At 38.2% G+C, this 22703-nt stretch overlaps 1 protein-coding gene across 6 annotated transcripts in view; it reads left to right on the top strand.

Annotated features, from left to right (window-relative positions):
- The window catches only part of AFAP1 (actin filament associated protein 1), a 107805-nt gene extending 85952 nt beyond the window's left edge, over positions 1-21853 (top strand). For 2 of the 6 annotated variants that reach the window (XM_015862712.2, XM_015862713.2), the window contains 10 exons: positions 919-1130; positions 2747-2892; positions 6556-6673; positions 8208-8465; positions 9756-9870; positions 11678-11842; positions 12375-12565; positions 13237-13398; positions 15152-15358; positions 18364-21853. In XM_015862712.2, the coding sequence (XP_015718198.1) occupies positions 919-1130; positions 2747-2892; positions 6556-6673; positions 8208-8465; positions 9756-9870; positions 11678-11842; positions 12375-12565; positions 13237-13398; positions 15152-15313 (1529 nt within the window). In that variant the 3' untranslated portion in view covers positions 15314-15358; positions 18364-21853. The remainder of the gene's footprint in view (positions 1-918; positions 1131-2746; positions 2893-6555; positions 6674-8207; positions 8466-9755; positions 9871-11677; positions 11843-12374; positions 12566-13236; positions 13399-15151; positions 15359-18363) is intronic. The other 4 variants (XM_015862715.2, XM_015862717.2, XM_015862716.2 and 1 more) reach the window with 4 other exon arrangements.
- Positions 21854-22703: the final 850 nt, after the last annotated feature.

The raw sequence follows: 22703 nt of genomic DNA, 5'->3' as shown, positions 1-22703 counted from the left end.
TTGGTGGTAGGTGGACAGTTGGACTAGGTGATCTTATAAATTGTTCAAACCTTAATGATACAATGATTCTGTTCTATGATTTTAGGATATATTGATGGGGGGAAAAAAAGGAAAAAAAAAACAAACATGCATCTTAAAGTTATGCTAAATTAGCTAACTCTTTATTTAGTATTATTATTATACATTATCACATATGCTACATTATTATATAGTATGTATTTAACTCTTGAGTTTTAAGTGAATATTAATTCATTTCTGTGAACTTGAACACTGACCTGTTAAATTCTTATTTAAGTGTGTTGCCATCTTCTTTCTAAATGAAATCAGGAAAGGTAGCATCAGTGTGTAAACCTGACTGCTAATCTGTTCCTCTTGGCAAAGCAGACATTGAGAGGAGGAATCTTAGAAGTTCTGCAGGATACTGTGAATGTTACAGAAGTTAAGTCATCACTTAATTACATAACAGGAGCTGTGATTTTCCCAGATTTGGGCAGTCACCGATATATAGCAGTTATAAACTGGGCAGGTGGGTCTTCTATAAAGAGCTGTATGAGTACATCAGCTGTGTATTTAGCTTGTTAACACTCTCACTCTCCCATTCCTACTGAAGTTTTGGTCATCAGTAAGCTCCAGCTTACACAGCCACTGCAGTGACAATACATAAAGCCATTTTCAGGTGAGCAGGGACACATCTTCATATGGTTTTTTGCTAGGTAGTCGGCACAGTGAAATTTTGCATTGAAGAAGCAGGGCAGAATCATTTCCTTGTCTTCCAAAAATCCATCCAGTCTTCCTATTATAAGAGGAATAATTTGTTTAATTGATAGCATTATTTTGAAAATAAGTGGGGTTTTTTTTGTTTGTTTGTTTTTCAGAAAAACTTATGAGTAAAGCATCTCACATTTCATTTCATTGCAGGATATCTCAATGTGCTCTCAAATAACCGTTGGCGTGAGCGCTGGTGCCGAGTGAAAGACAACAAACTCATTTTCCACAAGGACAGGACAGATCTGAAGACACACATTGTTTCTATCCCTCTTCGTGGATGTGAAGTCATCCCAGGACTGGATTCAAAGCATCCCCTGACCTTCCGTCTCCTTCGAAATGGGCAGGAGGTTGCTGTGCTTGAGGTGCTGTGGCTCTAATGGCTTTGACTTAAGAGACAACCACAAGCTGAATTAGGGAAGCACTGTCAAACATCATGACGTTTCCAAAAATCTGTGGAGTAATGTTATTGTAGAGATGGGTAATAAATACTGTAAGGAGAAAGAAAGATAGGAGTTGTAGGCAAAAGAAGAAATAAGATCTAGGAACAAGTCACATAATGTACTTTAGAAATGTCTGTAAGACACTTTTCACTTCATTGACCTTCCTTTGACCTGGTGCTAAATTATCTCTTCTCCTTTCTAGGCACACTTCTTTATCAGAGATATGGTTGTATTGGGTAAATAACTTAGCTTAGTTAAATAGTGAATCACTGTTGATGGGAATTCTAGAACTCTTAGCTCTTGTTTGTTTGCTGTATATGTTAACCACTTTTGCTCAGCCTGACTTCCTGTGTTATTTTGCAGTAAGAAAGACATTGTGCCAGCAACGTAGTGAATCTCTTTATACACCTCTGCGTTAGCTGCACAGTAACTGTGTGCCTGTAGGTGTGGGAACAGAGAAGAGCACAGTGCTGTTGTCCTTGCAGCCTGGACAGCTGCACCTGTGGAAGGACCCAGGTTCTGATGGAATCTCATTTCAAGGAGCAGAATTTGACTGAGGATGACTGGCAAACTGGTGTGGGAAACGTTTCTAATCTAAAAAATTGCCTTCAGTGACCATGTCACTCTGCAACAAATGCAAGAGCAAGTTATAACTGAACAGTCAAAATGCAACCTTAAAAAATTTTGGCAGATCTTGTTTTCAGATCTTGTTAAAATTGGATTTTGAAAAGTGGTTCAGGATTTGGCAAGAGATGTTTGTCCGTTATATTTTGAAACATGGAAAGCCACTTAAGGCCCATGATAGTGGAGATCATGGTAATCTCCCATACTTGCTAGAGAATGTGAGAAGTTCAGAGTTTGAACGAAAGCAGCTCAAGAATCTCCGAAAGGTCATAAAAGATTGAAGAAGAATGAGAAATTTAGAAACCACACACTTTCCTTTTTCCCCTCCTTTTTTTCACTTATTTATTTTGCTACTGTTTAGATTTGATTTTTTTAAAAATTAGTTTTAAAGTATTTGTACTTGTGCCACTTGGAAAATAAACGCCATCAGGTAGGCATGTGCAAACTGAATCTTTCAAAGAACACAACTAAAGTTTCTTCTACTAGTTCAGATTGTTTTTTTTTTCACTCATTTCTACTTGGCAATAATGTTTGATTCTCAGGATTTATCCTAACTAAAATCTGCCTAGGAAAATAACTCAGTTACAGCTTTCAATTTTCTGAAGTCTAAAATAAACATGACTTGAATCTAAATCCACTAGCCTTAAATGATTATTTTTATTTCTTCTGTCGAGATTGCCCACTTTGCATTACATCATAGCTGATGAGCACGTGGCTTACTTAAAGTGCAGTCCTTCTAGCAAAGCAGATTTAATGACAAATCCTGGGTTTTCTGACTTCAGCAGAAAGAAACCAGAGCCTCTTGTATAATATGGTCAGCCAAGAAGAATGCTGCATTTTGAAACAATGCTATGACTACCTCACTTTAGTGGTGGACTAAAGACTTGACATATGGTTTTGCACTCTCCTTACAGGCATCCTCCTCTGAAGACATGGGCAGATGGATAGGGATGTTGCTTGCAGAAACAGGATCTTCAACAGACCCTGGAGCTCTGCACTATGACTACATCGATGTGGAAATGACAGCAAGCGTCATCCAGGCTGCAAAACAGACCTTCTGGTGAGAGGCATTCAGCTACGTGGTTGTTTTCAGTACTATGAGAATTTATATCTGCACATTAAATCTGGTGCCAAGAGAGCTTATCAAATCCCCTCAGCCTGTGCCAGATTTTGAAGTCCTGAAGTGTCTCAGTGTTGCATTATGGTAGATGTGTAGATCTTCTTGTTGGCATTTTGCTAAAGCTCTGTTAAATGCAGACACCAGCCAACTTTATTCATGTCTTGACTCATTTTTAATTTAGTCTCCATATTAACCGTTGTATTTTGATTGAAGACTTAGAATTAACCCTGGAAAAGGGCAAACATGCTAAAAAGTAGATAAATACATGGGTACATAGTTTGCAATCATTTACTTATTCACCATATAATATTTGTGTCTTAACAGAATCACTAACAGAATGCATCAAATTTAACTGTGAGTCACCTTCTCACTGTTTCCATCTCATGTCCTTTTTTGATTAATTAAGAACTGCATCAAGCCAGTTCGGTTTATTTATAGTTCATAATTGTGAAGGTAGAAATTGGGAAGCACTCTTGGGTGCAGCACAGAAATTCTGTTTAAAATGCAAATCAGTCCTTCATCACGAATCCTATTTTTAGACAAGTAACACATACTTTGTATATACAGCAATTTATGTGTGGAAATGAATTTTATCACTAAAGCAATCTTCAGTGGGAAGAGACTCTCGTTCTTCCTGGGCTTGATGAGACTGTTTAGAAATGGGAATGATGGAATGATTGGGCCACAATAGATCTCCTGCTGCAGATGTACCCTGTGGTTTGCTGCGGTCAGAAGGCAAGTGGCCTGACAAGACAGTTTGGAGAGGTGTCATCCCTCATCTCAGCCAAATGAGACTCTCTATGAATTCAAGCAATGTGAAATTTGCGTAACAATACATTAGAGAATCACACTTCATCTGCCTGTCATAAAAGATTAACAACGCCAAAAAAAGGAAAAGGCTTCAGAGTTTTCCTAAAGAAAACTCTTTCACTAGCTATTTGTTAAGAGAGCCAGAGCAAGAGAAAATGCCCAGCTTCATTCAGGATCTATCTTGAATGTCGTTAGATGGAAATCAAAGTGACTCTGTGTTACCACTTGTGTTGAGGGACATGGTTTAGTGGGAGCTATTGGTAATAGGCGAATGGTTGGACTGGATGATCTTTTAGGTCCTTTCCAACTTTGGTGATTCTGTGATTCTGTGACCACAATCCCAGTTCTGTGAAAATCAAATAGTTTTGATAGAATCAAAATGCACTTTGCTTATAGACATATGTTAATCTTTGTTTTGAAGTTAATAGAGTTCAAAAAGTGTATGCTGTGTTGATGTGTTTTTGCTTCAGTCAGCATCTCACAATAACCACATTTAAGAAAGAAATAGAATGGAAATCTTTCCCCCCCAAACACAGCTTGGCTTTCCTTTTCTGAACAAATGTGATATTAATTGGAGCCAAGTGAAAAAAAACATATGCAACTAGACCACATGTTATAAAGAAATGTCAAACAACTTGCAAAATAGCAAAATTCCCCTATTAAAAATTAGTTAAAATTCACTGGGTATCTTTAAAAGACTGTAAGAGCTTCTCAACAAGCAAGTAGAGTTGCTGTGTGCTGATGTTCAACTATTCCTAGAAAAAGAGGAAAAATGACAATGATATTAAAATATTATTGCCACCCTTTTTAGCATGAATATCCATATTCCAAGTTAACTGTGGTTGTCGTTTAAGCTTTGGTGAACATTCAGTCACTTCAGATATTTCCTGTGACTGGTGCTCTGCCAGTTAATTGGTTCTTCGTTAATTATCTCATCAATTTTTTGTATGTGAATGATTAGGCTTCTAGGAAAGGCTGAATGAAAATTATTTCCAAGCAGTTTTCCCCATTGGCTTTCCCATCTAGCAGATTCAACATGCAATTAACTTATGTGGATGCATCTATAAACTAATTTAATGAGGCTTAGTGCATGAAGTGTTTACAGATACTTAGATAAACTTTAGTTTCTTTTGCTGATGGAAACAGTTATGGCAGGTGCATCAGATGTTGTTAATGAATATCCCAGTCTTCAGATGTGTATTGTTGGGAAAGCTCAGCATCTACTGCCATAACACCAATATCTGCCACTGATTTTGTGGGTAAACTTAATATGCATTGCTTTCAGAGAAGCTACTTAAATAAGCAGAAACACAATAGCAGCTCCAAATGTAGTCCTTCAGGCTAACCAAAACCAGTTGAGTAATGTTATTCATTAAGAGAAGCAGTAGACAGATGCATCACTTTAATAATGTCCAATGAAGTATGAGATAAAGCCATTGTTATCATGGCATCATCTTAGGCTTTTTATTGTTTGTTTGTTTTAAAAAAGAAAAGCTTCTGGCTAGTGGTTAGTCCACCAGTTACTGAGGCTGAGGCAGATCTATAGGGCTCACGCTCAACTGGGCAAGTTCATCCCTCCTGCAAGCTTGGCTCCCCTGTGGCTCAGGTGAGCCATTGCTGGATCAGGTCTGTCTCCTTCAGAATAACTATTTCAATGGACTAGATGTTATTTCAAAGCCAAAAGAAAGCAAATGTTAAAACCACAGAATTCCTGAGCACTGGCCAGCACTACAGAAAACCCTCTCAGCTTTAGCAGGGCTTTGTCATATTTTATGAATATCAGCACAGAGCCTGAATAGTCCCATTGTTTGAGATAGAAAGCTTTGCGTTCCCTTTCACATATACCTGAATCTATAGGAATTATTTGGGATCTCACTCTATACCTCATTTAGTTTCAGAGCTTGTTAGGAAAGAAAACTAACCCTTGAGGTTGTTACAGCCTTTGGGCTTGAATCTTCCAGTTTCTGCATTTTTAGATCTTTGCTCTGAACACAAATCCCATTGTAGTCTGTGATACTATGCATGTATTCTTCAGAATTCCAGAAGAAGAGGCAACAGTATTGGTTCTGTGGAGAGCAAACAAAAGCAAAATTACCTGTCCCTTTTGAAGCTTTCAGAGAGCTCATATCCACTATGTGAAACACAGAGATAATGAGAATAGGGAGTATTTGTATGCACAGTTGCACAGGTGGAGAGCTAGGAAGCATGTTGCCATTGTACTAATTCCACACAGCCAAAAGTTCTGACATGGACATGAAAAATCCCCAGAATTTGGGGAAGAAATGGTTATCAAATTTTCATGGATGTGCTGCCTTATATTTTATCAGAGTTCCAGCTTTTTCTGTTTTTCAGTTTTTTGCTAGGCTTGATTATTGCTCCTCCAGATTCCCAGTTTGCATCCCCCTGACCATGTGTGCACTCAGAAACACCTGCTTCTCATACATGCAGACAACAAGGGAATGTTTATGGGACACTGGCAGGTTGGTTTATAACATAGATCAGCAGGTTCCCATGTAAACGTGCCAAAGATCAGTTACAGCTGTTGCCATCCTGGCTTTCACAGTCTTATCCTTTCTCTAAGAATACAGTATGGAAACACATGGTGTAATATTGGCTTCTAGCAGCAAAATAAGAGTAGCAAAAGAAGGAAAGCTGTCCACAGCGTTACTGCAGAAAACGAGAATATACGTGCTTCCAGGCTACAGAATCTGACACAGGGAATGTACCACAGAATCATTATTTAGACTTGGGTTTAAGTGCTGTATTTTATTATTCTTATTTTGTTCTATTCAGTTTTATGAACAGGCGAGTTATATCCACAAATCCATACCGGGGAAGCACTGCCAATGGCTATGCATGTCCGAGTGGAATGGCACTTCATTACGATGATGTTCCCTGCATAAATGGATCGGTAAGAATTGAATTTACACAGAACAAATGGTTTGCATGTGTTCAATGCATGGACATCTGAAAATTATATTATCTAAAAAGGCCCACTGGGCAGTTTCCAAATGAAGTCCTATTTTTCAGACTGGGGACTGCAAACTTCCCTCACACCTATAGGGTATTAGGGGTGTGGGACATATTGCTTACATTAACCTGCACGTGAGCCAACATGCATTTAGAAAGCAGTTGCCTGTTGACGGTTTGTTGCCAAGTCCTTGAATATAATACTGACTCAAGGGGATATTTTTCAGATCACACTGAAGCTGGTAAAACTAAGTACTCAGTTACACCAGGTGTATTTTGGTGTCTGTTAAAATACATACAGAACATTTTTCTGTCCCAGGGGCTGTGTTCCCCATGAGAGCAGGTATTGCACATCCCAAAGGAGAATCACAGGGGTTAATTCTATCCGCATAATACACAGAGCTGATCACAGTCAGCTGTGGAATAGGTTCTAATGCATAATGGATATTTACCCTTAGTGATATGTGATCCTGACAATTTACAGGGCAGATACAGCTCGTGGCAGCTTTTAATTTGGGCTGTTTCATAAACGCCCCCACTAAGGCTGAGATCAGAAAAATTCATTGTTTCCAAGTGCTAAGAGAACTGCAAGCAAAGTCCTCCATCATTTTTTAGTAATGTTAGAAAGATGTTAGAGGAAAAAAAAACCTTTTGTGAACTGCATGCAACAGCATGTGGGGCGAGTAGTCTGTGTGTATGCAGTTCTTGGATGAGCTCAAGCTTTTGTGTGAGTAGCATACTGCCACAGCCAGGATGGATTAAGGAAGGATATTTGGCAACCAGGCCCATGGTTTCTTTTAAGATTAATTGAATGAATCATTGGAGTATTGTTGTTGAGCTTTCCATTTTTCTGAAAGAAAAAGAGGAAAAAAAAAAAAAAAAAAGAAAAGAAAAAAAAAAAGAAAAGGAAGTGGCCTGTAGTTATTTTAGATAGTTAGCTCAGAATGATAATCTTCCAGCAAAGAGAATGTAATACTGGCATACCAGCAGCTGGTATTCACTGCAAAGACATATAGCCTAAAAAAAAAAAAAAAAAAAATTAAAAAAAAAGGAAATAAACCCTTTTGGCCTCTGCTAGCTGTTAGGCATTTTAACAATTCATGTACCAGATCTTATCCCACAGATTCATCTGTGCAGCCCATGAGGGTCCCCCTGTTAACACATTCTCCTTGTGCACCCTCAATGCTGAGTTAACAACTGATGATACAGTCTGTGAGTAGGAAGGGTAATAGGATAACATCAGCTTGCTCTTGCAATAGAAAATGCAAAGGCTATGAGCCATATAATGCAATGCTTCTTTTCCATACTGTGTCTTCTCCCACCTTTCTGAGTAGTTAGCTTCAAGTATAAGCAGTAAGCATAAGCTTGCCAAATGTGGAGGGCTTGCTATGGTCAGAAATCTTACTAATGTTTTAATTTCACTCAGGTTCTGCATGGTGTATTGTTTACTAACTGCCAAAGTGTGTGTATTGCAGTGGGAACCAGAAGATGGCTTTCCTTCTTCTCGTAGCAGGAACATGGGAGAAGAAATGCTTTATGATAACGCAGGCCTGTACGATAACTTGCCGTCTCCAAAAATCTTTGCGCGCTATCCGCCAGCTGACAGGAAAACCAATAGGTTATCTACTGACAAACTCTCCTCTAACCATTACAAACACCCTGTCTCATCCAATCTGTCTTCTGCTCAGTCTGTCACTAATACCTCTGCTGTGGGGAGGGGATCTGTATCGCAGGTACTGTACTTTTAATACTTGACAACGCTTTTTTTTTTTTTTTTTTTTTTGGCTGTTCTGTTTATCTGATGGTTATATTAAGGACGTTGGGCTATTTCAGTCAGTCTGGGCACTGAAGTGCTTGCGGCTCAGCCACCAGCCTACTGCCAATGAATCAGTTTTGCCAAGTGGCATGTGGGCAAGGCTTTCCCCATGAGCTCTTGATGATTTGCAGATTGTAGGTAGTACCAAGAAGATAGATGTGGCCTTCCATGCTTAACACATATGTAGATTCCTTCTATCTCCTTGGCATGAAGTTGTGACTTCAAAATTAAAAAGAAAAAGAAGTAGCACTGAAAGTGAAATATGACTTGGTTGTGACAGCAAGTTTACATATTTACATATCTGGAATGGTTAAGCTATATATTATATATGCTATGACTATGTATAATGTGAATATATATATATATATATTCACATTATGTACACTAAATTATATAATATGCATCGTATATAAATTACTGCCTGTTATTTTCTTCCTGACCTTGGTCTGCTACATCAGGCATCTCATTCCACTTCCTTTTGAGTCCTCTAAAGGTTTTTGAAGGAGCTTATCAAGATGTCAAGGCACAGATGTGCTTGGCTAACACATTCTAGGTGGAAATGTGAGGAGTTGGCAGCGCAGTGTTTTTTATCCTTGGGTTCATTTTTTTTAACAAGAAAATTTTTTAGTAGCTTGCAGTCATAGAATAGAAAATAATGTATTAACTCTTAACATTCAAAAATGTGTAGCAACTGAACCATTTTGAAACAAAAACACATGTACCATGTACTGATGTAGTATATGTATATATGTACATACATAGTTAATTAAAAAGTGTTGAATTTTTGTTGTGGCAAACCATGTTGAATCTTTCTGAGGGCAATCAATGTTGAAAAAGCTGTTTCAGGAATCTTTACTGTATGAAATTATTACAAGGCACAACTATTCTGCCTCACAGTGCCTATATTAATATAGTAAATGCCTGACATTCAAATAATTCGGAAACCACAATGCCACTTGAAATGAGGTGTTCATCCGCTTATTAATTTGTGATTCCTGGTGATTTCCCTTCTGGGATCGTGTTGAGCAGGCTGTTCTCAGAGACCAGATCCCTGGAGAATGCTTTGTCTCCAGCTGGATCAATGCAGTCTATTAAGGCTCTCTGAGCAGGCAGCTTTGTGTCAAGATTTGCCCTTGATGAAGGGATGACTGCCATGCAAGTGGCACAAGAGTGGCTGAGGCCCATTTATATTTTTGTTTTTAAACAGTTTAAAGGCAAGAAACCTCCTGCAACTGCTAATGGGGTCACTGGAAAAGTGAGAACATTAAATAACCAACCGAAGAAACCTGAATCAGTGTCATGTGTGAAGCGCACAGCATCCAGTAAGTATATCTGCTCACTGCTACCACTGTGAATGGAATTATGGGGGTGCGCAAAACAGCTGTCTTCTCGGTATACAAGATGAAGAGCCACTATAGTTCTTCAGTATCTGAGAGACCGGGAAGGAGATACCCATCACAACACTGAATAGGAGATATTCTGTGCATTAGTGAATCATTATTACTCCAGCCATGCCATGAGATAAAAGGTTGGTATGTGAAGAATGATAAATATATCTCTGTGGCTGCAAAAACCCATGAGAGCAGAAGGAAAAAAATTAGTAATGATTCCTCATTTGGAGCAGAGGGTAATTTTGTATTCCTGTGGGAAGAGTAGACAGAGAAGCTAGGAAAGTCATGAGAAAATAGCGGTGCCCATAAGAAGAATTACTCTTATCTCTAATGAAAAAGATATAACAAAATAATGAAAACAAATGTGCAGCTCAAAAGCTTCCTTAGAGAGATGAGATTTCAGACCATAAGCAGCAAGTTCAGAATATGGATTCCTCTGGGCAGATGGATTGCCTGTAGGTAATATGAGTACATCCTTTCTGAGATTGAGGTTCAGGAAAGAAATTTTATAGGAAGAAATGAAGATATAAAAAGACTTGTCAAATTTCCAACCCTCAAATTTTTATTAATTAAAAGCAGTCCTAACAGAGATAGTTTTCCATAAAGAAGAAAAGATAACAAAGAGCTATAGTTGTAATTATTAAGATATGGATTCCAAAATTCGGCTTCTGCTAGTGAAGGATTGAACGTGATTTTCTGAGTCCTTGGTAAATTTTTAAGGAGTCATGGATTTAAATGGTAACATAAAAAAATAGAGTTAGGTTTTAGGATTAAAAAATTGTGTCTTTCCAACTACAGAAGTCAGTTGACACTGGAGTAGACTGCTGGAGAAAAGACATCTCAGTTACCAAAGACTGACTTAAACTGGTTAGGCAGCTGTTTGTCAGGAATGGTTTAGATATAATGGATGGCCTTCAGATATGCAGACAAGCTGATCTGTGGGGTGACTTATTTCCTTTGAGTTGCAACAGGAGCAGAGGTATAAAAGTGTCTCTGAAATAAATTAGAACACATATATATGAGCCAGGAAAAGAAAAAGAAAGCATTTCTACGGGAAATTAAAAGAAAAAGAGAAAAAAAAAAAAAAAAAGAAAGAAAGAATAGAAAAGAAGGAAAGAAAGCAAGCTCGTAAGTATCAAATAAAATGAGAATGTCATTCTGTTCAGTCAGGTGAGAAAAGATGTGTGCTTTCGGTACTAGAAATAGAAATGGAAGCTAGGCAAAAAGGGCAAGTGTAGTTTTGTAGTTTTTCCTTTGACCACTTCAAATTAAAAATCAAGAGTTCTGAGATAAATAGAAGCCTTCTTTCCTTGCTCTGAACTAAAAAGAAGGTCAAGGCGTTTTTAAAAAACTTTGTAATAAAACCTAGAGATTAAACTGTCCATCCTATAGTATTTCTTAAGCAGTGCTTCAGAGCTCAGCAGGAATCATATAACTTCAGAAAAAGCAAGTGGAAGATGGGTGTCCTCCAAACATGAAGTGCATCATGTGATGTTCAGTTCCAGGGTATAGTTTTGGATTTTAATTTTAGTTGAAATAAGTCATTAAGGCACTGAGCTGTCTGAACAGCTGAGGAAGCACATGTACACTCACACACATCTATTCTGCAAAGGCCCAAAGTTAAATTGAGGAGGGTTAAGTTTTTTGTATCTACCATTTTAACCTATGACCAAAGTTTAAAAGGGAGCAGACAAGGTCCTGCTGGATCAAATAAATAATTACCATCTAATATATACAGATGCAGAACAGTACAAATATGGCAAGAATCGTGTGGAGGCTGATGCAAAGAGGTTACAGAGCAAAGAAGAGGAACTGCTGAAGAGGAAAGAAGCGCTGCGGAATAGGCTGGCCCAGCTCCGAAAAGAGAGGAAAGATCTACGTGCTGCCATTGAAGTCAATGCTGGTATGAGGTGCTTTTTTGTGCTCAGTCCTGCCTGTGGTAGATATTATTATCCAAGCAGCCTGGCATTCTGTGATGACGAGATGAAATTTGGTCTTGAAATTTGGTCTTGGTGTTAAATTATAGTCTGTAATATCTGTATTTTTGTTTTTTATACATACACAAATTGTGTATGAATGTGTGTATACATATATACACACACCTACAAAATGTTAATGTTGCATATGTAAGGCAAGTATAATATGGAAACAATTTTATTGTGGCTAGCTAATTATGTTTTCATTACATTGAAAAACAACAATAACATTGATTTGCAACTAGACTTCAAATCTGGGGAAGGAGCCTGAAAGAATGCATTTGGTTCCCGTTGCTAAACTTTTACATGATAAATGTATTTTGCAAATTAAGCAACATTCTTGTGATGTCAGTGATCTTTAAAAAAAAAAAAAAAAAAAAAAAAAAGAAAGAAAATAATTTTTGCAGAAGTGTCAATTAAAACTTCCTGTTGAAATAACAGCATCACTGTGGATTACAGGCAGGAAGACCCAAGTGATTCTTGAAGACAAGTTAAAGAAGCTGGAAGAGGAATGTAAGGCGAAAGAAGCTGAGCGTGTAAACCTGGAGCTAGAACTGACTGAGGTGAAGGAGAGCCTTAAGAAAGCCCTGGCTGGTGGCATCACACTGGGCTTGGCTATTGAGCCCAAGTCAGGAACATCAAGCCCACAGGTATGCAGATCCCAACAATACGGGCTAGGAAGGCTGCATTAAAATAAGTGGGAAGTCAGAGTTTTCAAAAGGTTTATTAAGCACATGAAGTAAGAATAAAATTGTTGTTTTTTTATCTGCATTACTTTTATACTTCATCTCCGTATGGTATATTTTCTAGAGCAATGGTGAACAAGTAGAAGGGAATCACAAGTCATATATATGCAGTGTTAGGATAACACACAAAAGCAGACTCCCCCTTGTCCTCAGGGATTGCAGGAGCATAAACTGAGACATTTCTCATTCTCAAGAAGAGATTCAGATGCACCATACCATCATGCAGTGTCTGAGACCTACTTGTTTTGGTCACACTGTCACCCCTTGCAATGACTGCATCCTACACATTGGTGATGGAGTATGGTATCCTGGCTGAAGCAGATGGGTTTCTGTACCACAGAGATTAAGGAGGCGTGTTTCCAACCCTCCCTGTTGTCCATTGTTGTTTTATTACAGAAAATGAACTTTCATCAGAGAATATACACTCTATTTTTGTTCTAACTCCTTTTTTATTTATTCATCATCATCATGAATACAATTTCTTTAAAAGTAGTTTCTGCATTTCTAAGTCTAAGCAATATTGCATATGTGACTAATTGGAGGTAACTCAATGTAGGGTTTTCACTCTTTCTTAGTCTCCAATTTTCAAGCACCGAACTTTGGAAAACTCTCCGATCTCCAGTTGTGATACCAGTGACACTGAGTGCTCAATACCTGTGAACAGTGCAGCAGCTCTGAAGCGACCTCCCTCATCAAATAATTCTCCATGTCGGGGGCACGTACTTAGAAAAGCAAAGGTGAGAATACTTATGTATGGTTTTCTTTCTCTGTCCTTCCTCTTACTTACTTTAAAAAATAATAATAAATCATTCTTACTCATGGAGAGATGAGAGAGGGAGAGAGAAAGGGAAATACTGGCTCTTTTTCTGTGGGTGAAATTTAGCTTTCAGAAGTGGCAGTGCCATATCAAGATTACTCCATATATACTTTATAAATGCTGTCCTCAAGACAGGGGTGATTTGGGGAAAGGATTTGTAGATTAATTGACATACTTAATTGGGCAAATTTAATTCCACTTCTCTCTTTGTTCCTTTCGAAGTTTAATTTGCAAGGAAAGTGGTGTGTGGAGTAGATAGTCCATCCATAATTCATTAAGTTACACTAAGCTGCATTGCTGAAATGTGGCTGAGAGCTCACAGTTCTGAGGGAACACAATATCAGGGCTGATCTTTGCCAGCTGCACAAGAACAGATTCTGCACTATAGTAATTAGAAATGCATTGTGCAATTTACCTACTCTTAAAATGCATTTAAAGTCAAAATCAGTTTAATTTAATTCAACACGTACCAGGCTGAGGTTTGCATTCCTGTTGTACTGATAAAGATTTTTTAATTTTTATGCTTTATATTCAGTGAGATTTGAATGACCATTGTTGTGGGCTACATTTACAATAGAACATAAGCATGTGGGCAGCACATAAGTAAAGATGACTGTAGTAGCACTGCCTCACACTTTGTTGTTTGGGCAGTTCACTTCTACTAATTGTAATTATAAGTAATAATAATCATAGACAGTTGTTTCTGTGCCATCCCTTTCTTTTTGCAAAGTAATAAAACATTATTCAAGATAGTTGCAGTCACGGTCTTCATTAATAAAACATATTTACATTATCTGAGCATAAGTCTGGCACTTAAATGTTCTAGATAATAAAAAATCATCAGCTCAACAGATTATTTGGTTCCATGACCCATCTTATTGTCTCCCCATGTCTCTTCCAGCTGCCATTAGGCTCTCAGCATTGCAGTGAATTAATTTTCCTGCTGTACTTTATGTGAGTGCATTTCCACCAGCCTTCCACAGTTTTCTCCCTCTTTGCCATAGGCATCAGTAGCCTTTTATGTCAGTTGGCCTGGTTCATTTACATTCAACTAAGAATAATTAAACTGGGAGTGATTTGTTTCAATTCTTATTAACTTTGATGTTTCTGTTTCAAACTTGGAGAAGAATTCGTGCACTCTAAAGCTTATCTTTGAACTCCAGTTATGCTATAAATTTGTCTCATTAAGATATCATCTCTAACTACACATTTTGTTTTAGATTTGCATTGTTAGCACAGCATTACCAGGGAAATGTATCTAGCAGTTAGAGTACAGATCTGACAAAAACCAGCATGGATTTGTTTCACAAGTGCTACGGACTGATCAGGCACGTTTAATCTTTAGATCTGGAGAAACCTATAAAAACCTGAACAGTGTTGGTGTAACGAATACTTTACAGCTGTATTTCATTTTTATGTTCAGCTTATACCATACAGAAAAAGTCCTGCCGTGCCGTTCAGTATCACTGCACTTTGGGTGGCACAATAGGTTGGCCAAGTCTTGTTGGAAGGGAATCATGAATATAAGATGAGGCTAACCTGAATGGCTATAGAGCTACTAAGTGTGTTTCCCATCATGGGAAAAATAACTCAAAGTATCCAGTTCAGCTTTAGCAGCTTCTTCCTGAAAACCTCATGCACTAAATATTAACAATGAAATTTTGCTGAATTAGACAGCGCAACCCAAGCTGTGCTCAGCCCATTCGCCAGGAGCAGCAGCCAAATCCTGCCATCAGGTATGCATCTGCAGCACACCCGCCTTTCAGTGGGCGTTAAATGTGCATATGCGAGGGTGGAATTTGGCTCTCAATTCTTCTGGCCTTTTGCAGTTATGAGTGAGCCCAGGCCTTGTAGATGTGGCTAAACAAAAGGAGTCACACGTGAGTATCTTGGAGCAGAACTTGGCTCTGTGCGCATGCATGTCAGTGCAATGTGTGGGAGTGAAACGGATTTCACATCCGTGCTAACACTTGTGTATTCAGCAGCTGGCAAGTCTCCCAACGTTATGGTTGTATAAGCATTCAAAATACTGGTGTTTTTTTTCACTCTCTACTATGCACTGAATGCCTCTCTTTTCACTCTTTTCCTTGCACCAGGATGCTGAGCCTGTCACCAGCCACTCTTTTGTTTGCAGCCACCCTCCTGTTACTGTTGTGCTCAGCAGCCCTGGAGCACTGCACCTTGCTCTGATGCTGGATTTTTTTGTTTAGCTTTTCCTGTAACATCTATGTTTTTACTATGTTTTTAGTGTGCTTTTTTTTTTTTTTTTTTCTTTTTTAAGAAAAAGATGTGTATTTTGGGGCAATCAGAAGGAATTGTGATAGGCTATAAGGAAACTGCAACGTTTGCTTCCGATTTGTTCACAAAACTGATGCACTGGTGGATGCCAGCAGCTTCCATTTTGATTATGTTCAGGTTTTAGAGAAACAAATGAAGTGTCCTGGTTTCCCAGCACCCAGTCAGGTTGTCGGTGTTGACTTAAACATTCTTTCATTGAATTGAACCTGTAGGAGCAATGTACACCAACAGACATTCCTTCTGCACCTGCAAAAGAAGCTGCTGCTTTCAAGGCTTATTTAACACTTCTTTAAAAAAAATTCTCTTCCCAGTTGCACAGCCAAGGACTTCCTTTAGAGCTTTGGCAGCAGAGACATATAGAATATATATTTAACATCCATTCTAAAAAGTAATCTAGAGTTCATCAGTACTGTGTTTTAAATTTAGGTTTACCATAATTTAAATTAAATCCAATGTTAAAAATGTATTCTACTTTAATAAAATTACCTTTTAAATGGAGAAAAAAAAAACAAAACAAAAACAAAACAAAAACAAACAAAAACAAACAAATAAAAACACCCAAGCATTATATATATATATAGTAAACTTATTTTTCCTGCATTTCTAAAGCCACCAACTGTGATTTTTGGTTGTGTTTTATAGTGTGTCAGGATCATGGAGCTGTTTAGCCAAACTAATGCTTTTACCACTTTCAACAGCAGAAACAGATATTTACATATATAAATAAAAGTTCTCAGCTACAGCGCTAGAGCTCTTAAATAATGTGGAATGAGCATTAAACTCAGGAATTCAACTTGAGAGCCAAGTTAGCAAGCTGCCTGCAGAACATCTCTGCAGAGTTGATGGCTGGGAGTGGAATTTGTAGACCCCTGTTCCTGGCTGCAAGCAGCTGTGGGATGGCTCCATAGAGATTACTTCAACTCCTTTAGAGCTTCGTTATTTCCTGATCTCTGCATGGATGTGATTCAGGGAGTTGGTACATTATAGATATAATAGACTGAGCCCAGCCTTCTTTATGTCCTCTGCTCCAGTGTGTTATTAGGAAGTACTGTAGCTATCAGCCAAATCAATAGCCACAAGTTTGATTTAATGAGGTGTTTAGCTATAGCAATCTCACTGTGATTTTTCATTTATGTAGAAGAAGAAGTGGATTCAAGTGCACCCTCAGCAAGTTTGCTGATGACAACAAGCTGTGGGGTGCGGTCCAGATGGATTTATACAGGCTTGAGCAGTTGGCCCTGGTAAACATCCTGAAGTTCAAAAAATCCAAATGCATGGTCTTGCACCTGGGTTGAGGCAACATCCACTACCAATACAAGCTGGGGGATGAAAGGATTGAGTGCAGCCCTGCTGAAAAAGATCTGTGGGTTATTGTGGATGGGAAGCTGGACATGAGCCAGCAATGTGCCCTTGCAGCCCTAAAAAGCCAACCGTATCCTGGGCTGTATCAAAAGAAGTGTGGCTAGAAGGGTGAGGGAGGTGATCCTGCCCCTCTGCTCTGTGCTGGTGAGGCCTCACCTGGGGTGTTGCATCCAGATGTGGGGTCCTCAGTACTGGAGAAACATGGAGCTGTTGGAGAACATCCAGAGGAGGGCCACAAAAATGATCTAAGTGGTGGAATACCTCTCTACGAAGACAGACTGAGAGGGCTGGGGCTGTTCAGACTGGAGAAGAGAAAGCTCTGAATTGACCTGATAGCAGCCTTTCAGTATCTAAGGGGGAGCTAGAGGAAAGAAGGGGACCCACTCTTTAGCAGGGTCTGTGGTGATAGAACAAAGGGAAATAATTTCAAGCTTAAAGAGAGGAGATTTAGGTTGGATATAGGATAGGCACTGGCACATGTTGCTCAGAGATGTGGTGGATGCTCCATCCTTGGAGACTTTCAAGGTGAGGTTGTATCGTGCCCTGGACAACCTGATGTAGCTGTGGATGTCCCTGACGCAGGGGAGTTGGACTGGATGACCTCTAAAGATCCCCTCTAACTCTAAGGATTCTATGATTCTACGATAAGAAATTGCAGTAGCAGTACTTTTCTTTGAATACATGAATGAATGCATTATAGATTGCATGCTTTGCAGTGATTGATAAGATTCATTATCCTCAGCTAGGAGGCAGGGAAACTGAGGTATAGAAAAGCAAAGAGATTTCTTAGATTTAATGAGCTATAGATCAACTTGAATTTTCATTTATTTATTTATTTATATATTGGTCATATAAATGTGTCTATCAGGAATTCTGTAAAAAAACAAAATGAATAAATAAAGTAAAATAATGGAAGAGAATAGCAATCACTTGGTGTAAGCTGTAACGGATATTGAATGCTTGCTTCTCTCTCACATAAGTAATGTAGAAAAATCTAGAAAAAAGTTTCTACATGTAGTTGAATGGGGTGGTGGGTGGAAACTGACTGTATCAAGACATACTTTTTAGCATTCTCTAACAGATTTGAGGACTAACTGCTGAATCCAGTAGTCAGTGGAAAAACTGTTACTAATTTCAGCTGGCTTTGGCTTAGCAGGTCTGAAGACATCAGTGAAATATCTTGATTTCTCTAACATTTTCCATATCTTTTTTTCCCCCCTTCCAGGAATGGGAAATGAAAAATGGAACATAAGTACAGCAGAACCACTAACTTTCCATAAAGGCCTTACCTATTATGGACCACAACATAGGCTGCAAAGGACTCATCCAGTGTATCAAGTGATACAACACAAGAGATTTGATAATTCAGTTAATGGTAGCTTGGCGCTAATTTGCCTGTATTCCCTCTACTGTATTGCTGTGTAACTACATGTGCCCCTTTTTATTACCTGTAACTCTTTATTTCCAGCTTCACTGGTAACGCAAATGGAAACCAAAAAGCAAACCAACCATAGTAAGTAAAAAGAGGCATATAGTTGCAATTGGAAGTTTACTTTGCTGAAACAATATAGACCAGCAATGTGAATTGCATTGCATCAGATGGCCGGAACAGCACTGAAGACTGGTGCATTATTTAAGATATATGTGAACTCAATTCAGATAAGTACTCTTGCAGGTAACACTGCTTTGGAGACCTCTGCATGCCACAGAGGTAGCTGAGCCAAGTGGTCGTGTCGCTATTAGCGGTCCATGTGGCAAAAGAAAACTGAAGAAATGGCTTCACATGGATGGCATGACTTGCTTGGACTGGGAAGTGGGAAGTTCATCACTGCCACTACCTCGATGGCAGTGAGAGACAGTGAAATAACACAACTCAGCCGTGAAGAGTTTTCAGATACTTTTTAAGATAGACATTTTTGTCATTGGGCAATAAAAAGCTGCCACTCATTGAAGAAAATTCACTTTAGTACATTAGCTTTATTCTGAGGCACCAGGCATTTTCAAAAGTCTTGTTGTCTAGCAGTGATTCATTTCTGATTTTGTTAGAAGGCAAACAGGTATTTTTAGTTATAGCTTTTTTTCTATAATTTTAAAACAGAAATGTAATTGAAATTAATCCTCAACTGATAATGGCAACTCAGAATAGCTTCTGAGGTCAGTCTTGTTTTCTTAACTCAAGTTTAACAATACTATATTGTTATAGAAGACTGCTGTACTTCATTTTCTTCAACTTTTCAGACCTCAGCTGTTATTTTTGAGGAAGACAGGACTGAAAGAATGATAATTTTTAGGCTCTTTTATAAACATTTTCACAAAGAATTGGGGATTTTCTCAGACAGAAGTCTGACTACTAGGAAATAGTATCTTAGCCTGTAACATTATAGAAATCTGTTCATCTTTGTCTCTGTTCGTGTCACTCCTGTGAAATCATATGCATTAAATTGCCAGCTGAAGCCCTTCAAAATCTCAAGGTTTCCGTAAAACAGAGGAAAAAAAAACAACATGTAATGAATTGGGGATTTTATTCCCTTTGTGGTTTTTTGTTTTTGTTTTTTTTTTTTTTTAAGCTTCTGGAGAGCCTTCAATCATGTTCTCAAGATTTTTCTCCTCAACTGTGAAGTTTAGAAAACTAATTAAAAAAAATGGAAATGCTACTCATATTTTGAGATAATCAGAGAAGTTAGGGCTGGAATCTTGATAGATGGTTAGGACTTCCAATTAAACTCACTGAAGCTGGCAATGTAGTATCAATGACAGAAAATCTCTTTATGGCCCAGGCCTATAGGTTGCCTCTTCTCTTTAGGAAGAGATGTAAGTCCTGAAACCTACACAGGTTGTGACAGCTGATGTGGTTAGCTGAGCATTCAGCTCATTCCTGACCTGGTGCAACAGAGAAATTTTAGTTTCTGGGAGCTGTTTGGATCAGTAAGCCCGGGGCCCCAGTGCTGAGTTGTCAGAAAGTCCCAGATCATGGCAGCTCCCTCCAGTCAGGCCACCATGCATGCCAAGTGCTTTTGAAAAGTGGGTCCATAATAGTCCACATACAAGGGCTAAATCCTGTTCCCAAGTGCAGCTAGGGATCTCATTGACCTTAGCGGAGGAGAAATGGGCTCAAAATTAGAAAAGGCTCTTTGCTTCTTGGGACCGTGCTTTGCACAAAGTGCCACGAGAATGCAAATATAATAGGAAACAAATATCGGTGTGGTTTTCTGTGAAACCAGGATATATATTTTGTTTTATATTAGTTTAGGTCTGCTTACTTATTAACTCTATAAGTGGAGAGCACATTCCATACTGTATGACTATGGACTAAGCAGTATCAAGTTCCCATATAATTTAGCAGAAATAAATTTGAAGCAAAAGTAAGTTCATTTAGGCTTTTTATTTCAAATTAAGTTATTTATTTGTATATTTCAACAAATATTTATTTTATATCTGTACATATTTATAATGCAAATTAGGCTTCTAGTCAACGTTTGCAAGGATGTAACAGTCGCCATTAAGTGGTGCCACATCAAGTAATGCAGAGTAATCAAAAGTAATCAAAATCAATTTCTTTGAGTCAATCTTACTTACCCAATGTTGGTGTTGTATCTTCCATCCCCCTTTCACCTGTCCTCCTGCAAAGGGTCCTTAAAGCCATTCCCTCTCCCCCCCCCAACCCTGTACTGTAATTGTTGTATGTTTCTAAAGTATAAGTGCATTGGTAACACTGCAATTATCCTTTAGTGACACATCTATTCTATATAATAGCCAAGGTTTTGAATGGATGCAACAACAACAAAAAACAACCCTGGAAATAACCTCTTGATAGACCACATCCAGTGCTGTGAAATAAGTTCCATTTTGTTTAATAGTACTGTTACTGTGCAATTTATATAAAAAGCAACAGAGCTTGTATTTTCCACATTTTTATGATTTCAGGATCACCAGACAAAGTCAGCAATAGAGCAGTATGACTTTTTTAATGGAAAAAAATCTTGTATTTTAAACCATTGCATTTCTATGTCTTTTGAGAAACTGTTATACTTGTGCTTCCTCAAACTCTTGTTACTGTACCGGGTGCTTTGAAAAACTCTTTTTTCAATAAATAGGTGATTTTTTTTTTAAAGAAAACATCATAATCTTGGGGGATCAAATGTGTTTTTTTTTAATGAGATGATTGTGGCAATTTGATTTTTAAGATGGAAAGTACTTAATTTAGTATCTTTGGTTTCTTTCATTTAAGATATTTTCAAACGAATTGGCCCAGGCTGTGTGTTGTAAGATAATGTTCTCATATTAAGAATGTAATTATTTCCTTATTGTATTTTTTAAAAAACAAAATCATATTTAAAAATCTCTGTGGAAAAAAAAAAAAAAAAAAAAAGCATGACAGAAACATGAAAAAAGTTTTTGTTTTATTTTTGTTATTGGATATGTTGGCAGTGCCCATTATAATTGACTGTAAATATAGTCTTTCTACTGTATTTCTCAATGTATTTAATTTTGTCTTTTGGCACACATTCATAGAAACTTCTGTTTAAAAGAAAAAACAAAAAAAAAAGTCCTAAACAGACCCACCTACCAACGTGTGTCTTAGCAGCTTCAATCTACTTTATGCCTTTCTAGTTTATTCTTCAGAAAGTCTTGCAGAGTGTGAAAAACGACAGGCACCCGGTAGGTGCGACAGATTCAAGACCATTATTAATAAAGTTACGTGACGTAAAGATCTATTTGCATTGTTGTTTCTTGGTATTTATCCTAATAATTCATGGCATCTTAGTATGGTACCCACAGTAGTCGGCCTGAACCAAAATGATTATTCCATATCGCTCAGTTGAAAAATGCATGAATTGTCTAGAATTAGTATCACCTCTGTCCCTGCAAAACTGTGATGATCTGCTTATATGGAAACTGTTGAGTCACGGCCTGAACCACTGATTGAGCACCTGGGGAAAGGGCCTGGTCAGCCCTGGGAGCACAGGTGAAGGCAATTCAGCTGTGCAGCTGGGAGGGGGTGGAGCCTGGCTGCACCTCACTTAGACCCCATTTAAGGGCTGACTGCCACTGGGGAAGGGTTTCTTTCTGGAGGTCCCTCCTTGGCATAGCTTTCCATTGCCAACTAACAATCTTCTGTGGTACAGTTGAGCAAATATCTTCCCTTCCTTTATAGAACCTTTCTATTGTACTGATCCTTCTGTCGTCACACCTTTGTTGTAATACCTTTCCCACTGTATTGATATCCAATTGCTACATCTGCTGCAACTTGAGTATAATCTGAGAGCCCAGCAATGGAAGTTCAGTGTACTTAGAACTTGTAGTAGAAGCTCATGCTGCTCGTCTACTGTTACTTCATCTTTTGTTTAGATGTCAACCCCATTAATAAATATCATAAAACTGTAAAGCAATAAGAATTACCTCCAAGAAATAAAAGAATCAGACCAATCTAATAATCAGGCTGAATAACTTTGAGCACATGAATCCCTTACAGATGACTGACAGATTAGATTGCAAAGTGATGAGCCATAATTATGACTTGTTACTTTTCCTAGATGTAGCTCTCACACCCACCACATTAAACAT

Source organism: Coturnix japonica, chromosome 4 (assembly GCF_001577835.2).
Source record: "Coturnix japonica isolate 7356 chromosome 4, Coturnix japonica 2.1, whole genome shotgun sequence".
Classification (NCBI taxonomy): Eukaryota; Metazoa; Chordata; class Aves; order Galliformes; family Phasianidae; genus Coturnix; species Coturnix japonica.
The sequence above is the reverse complement of the archived record's forward strand: the minus strand, read 5'-3'. Positions and strand labels throughout refer to the sequence as shown.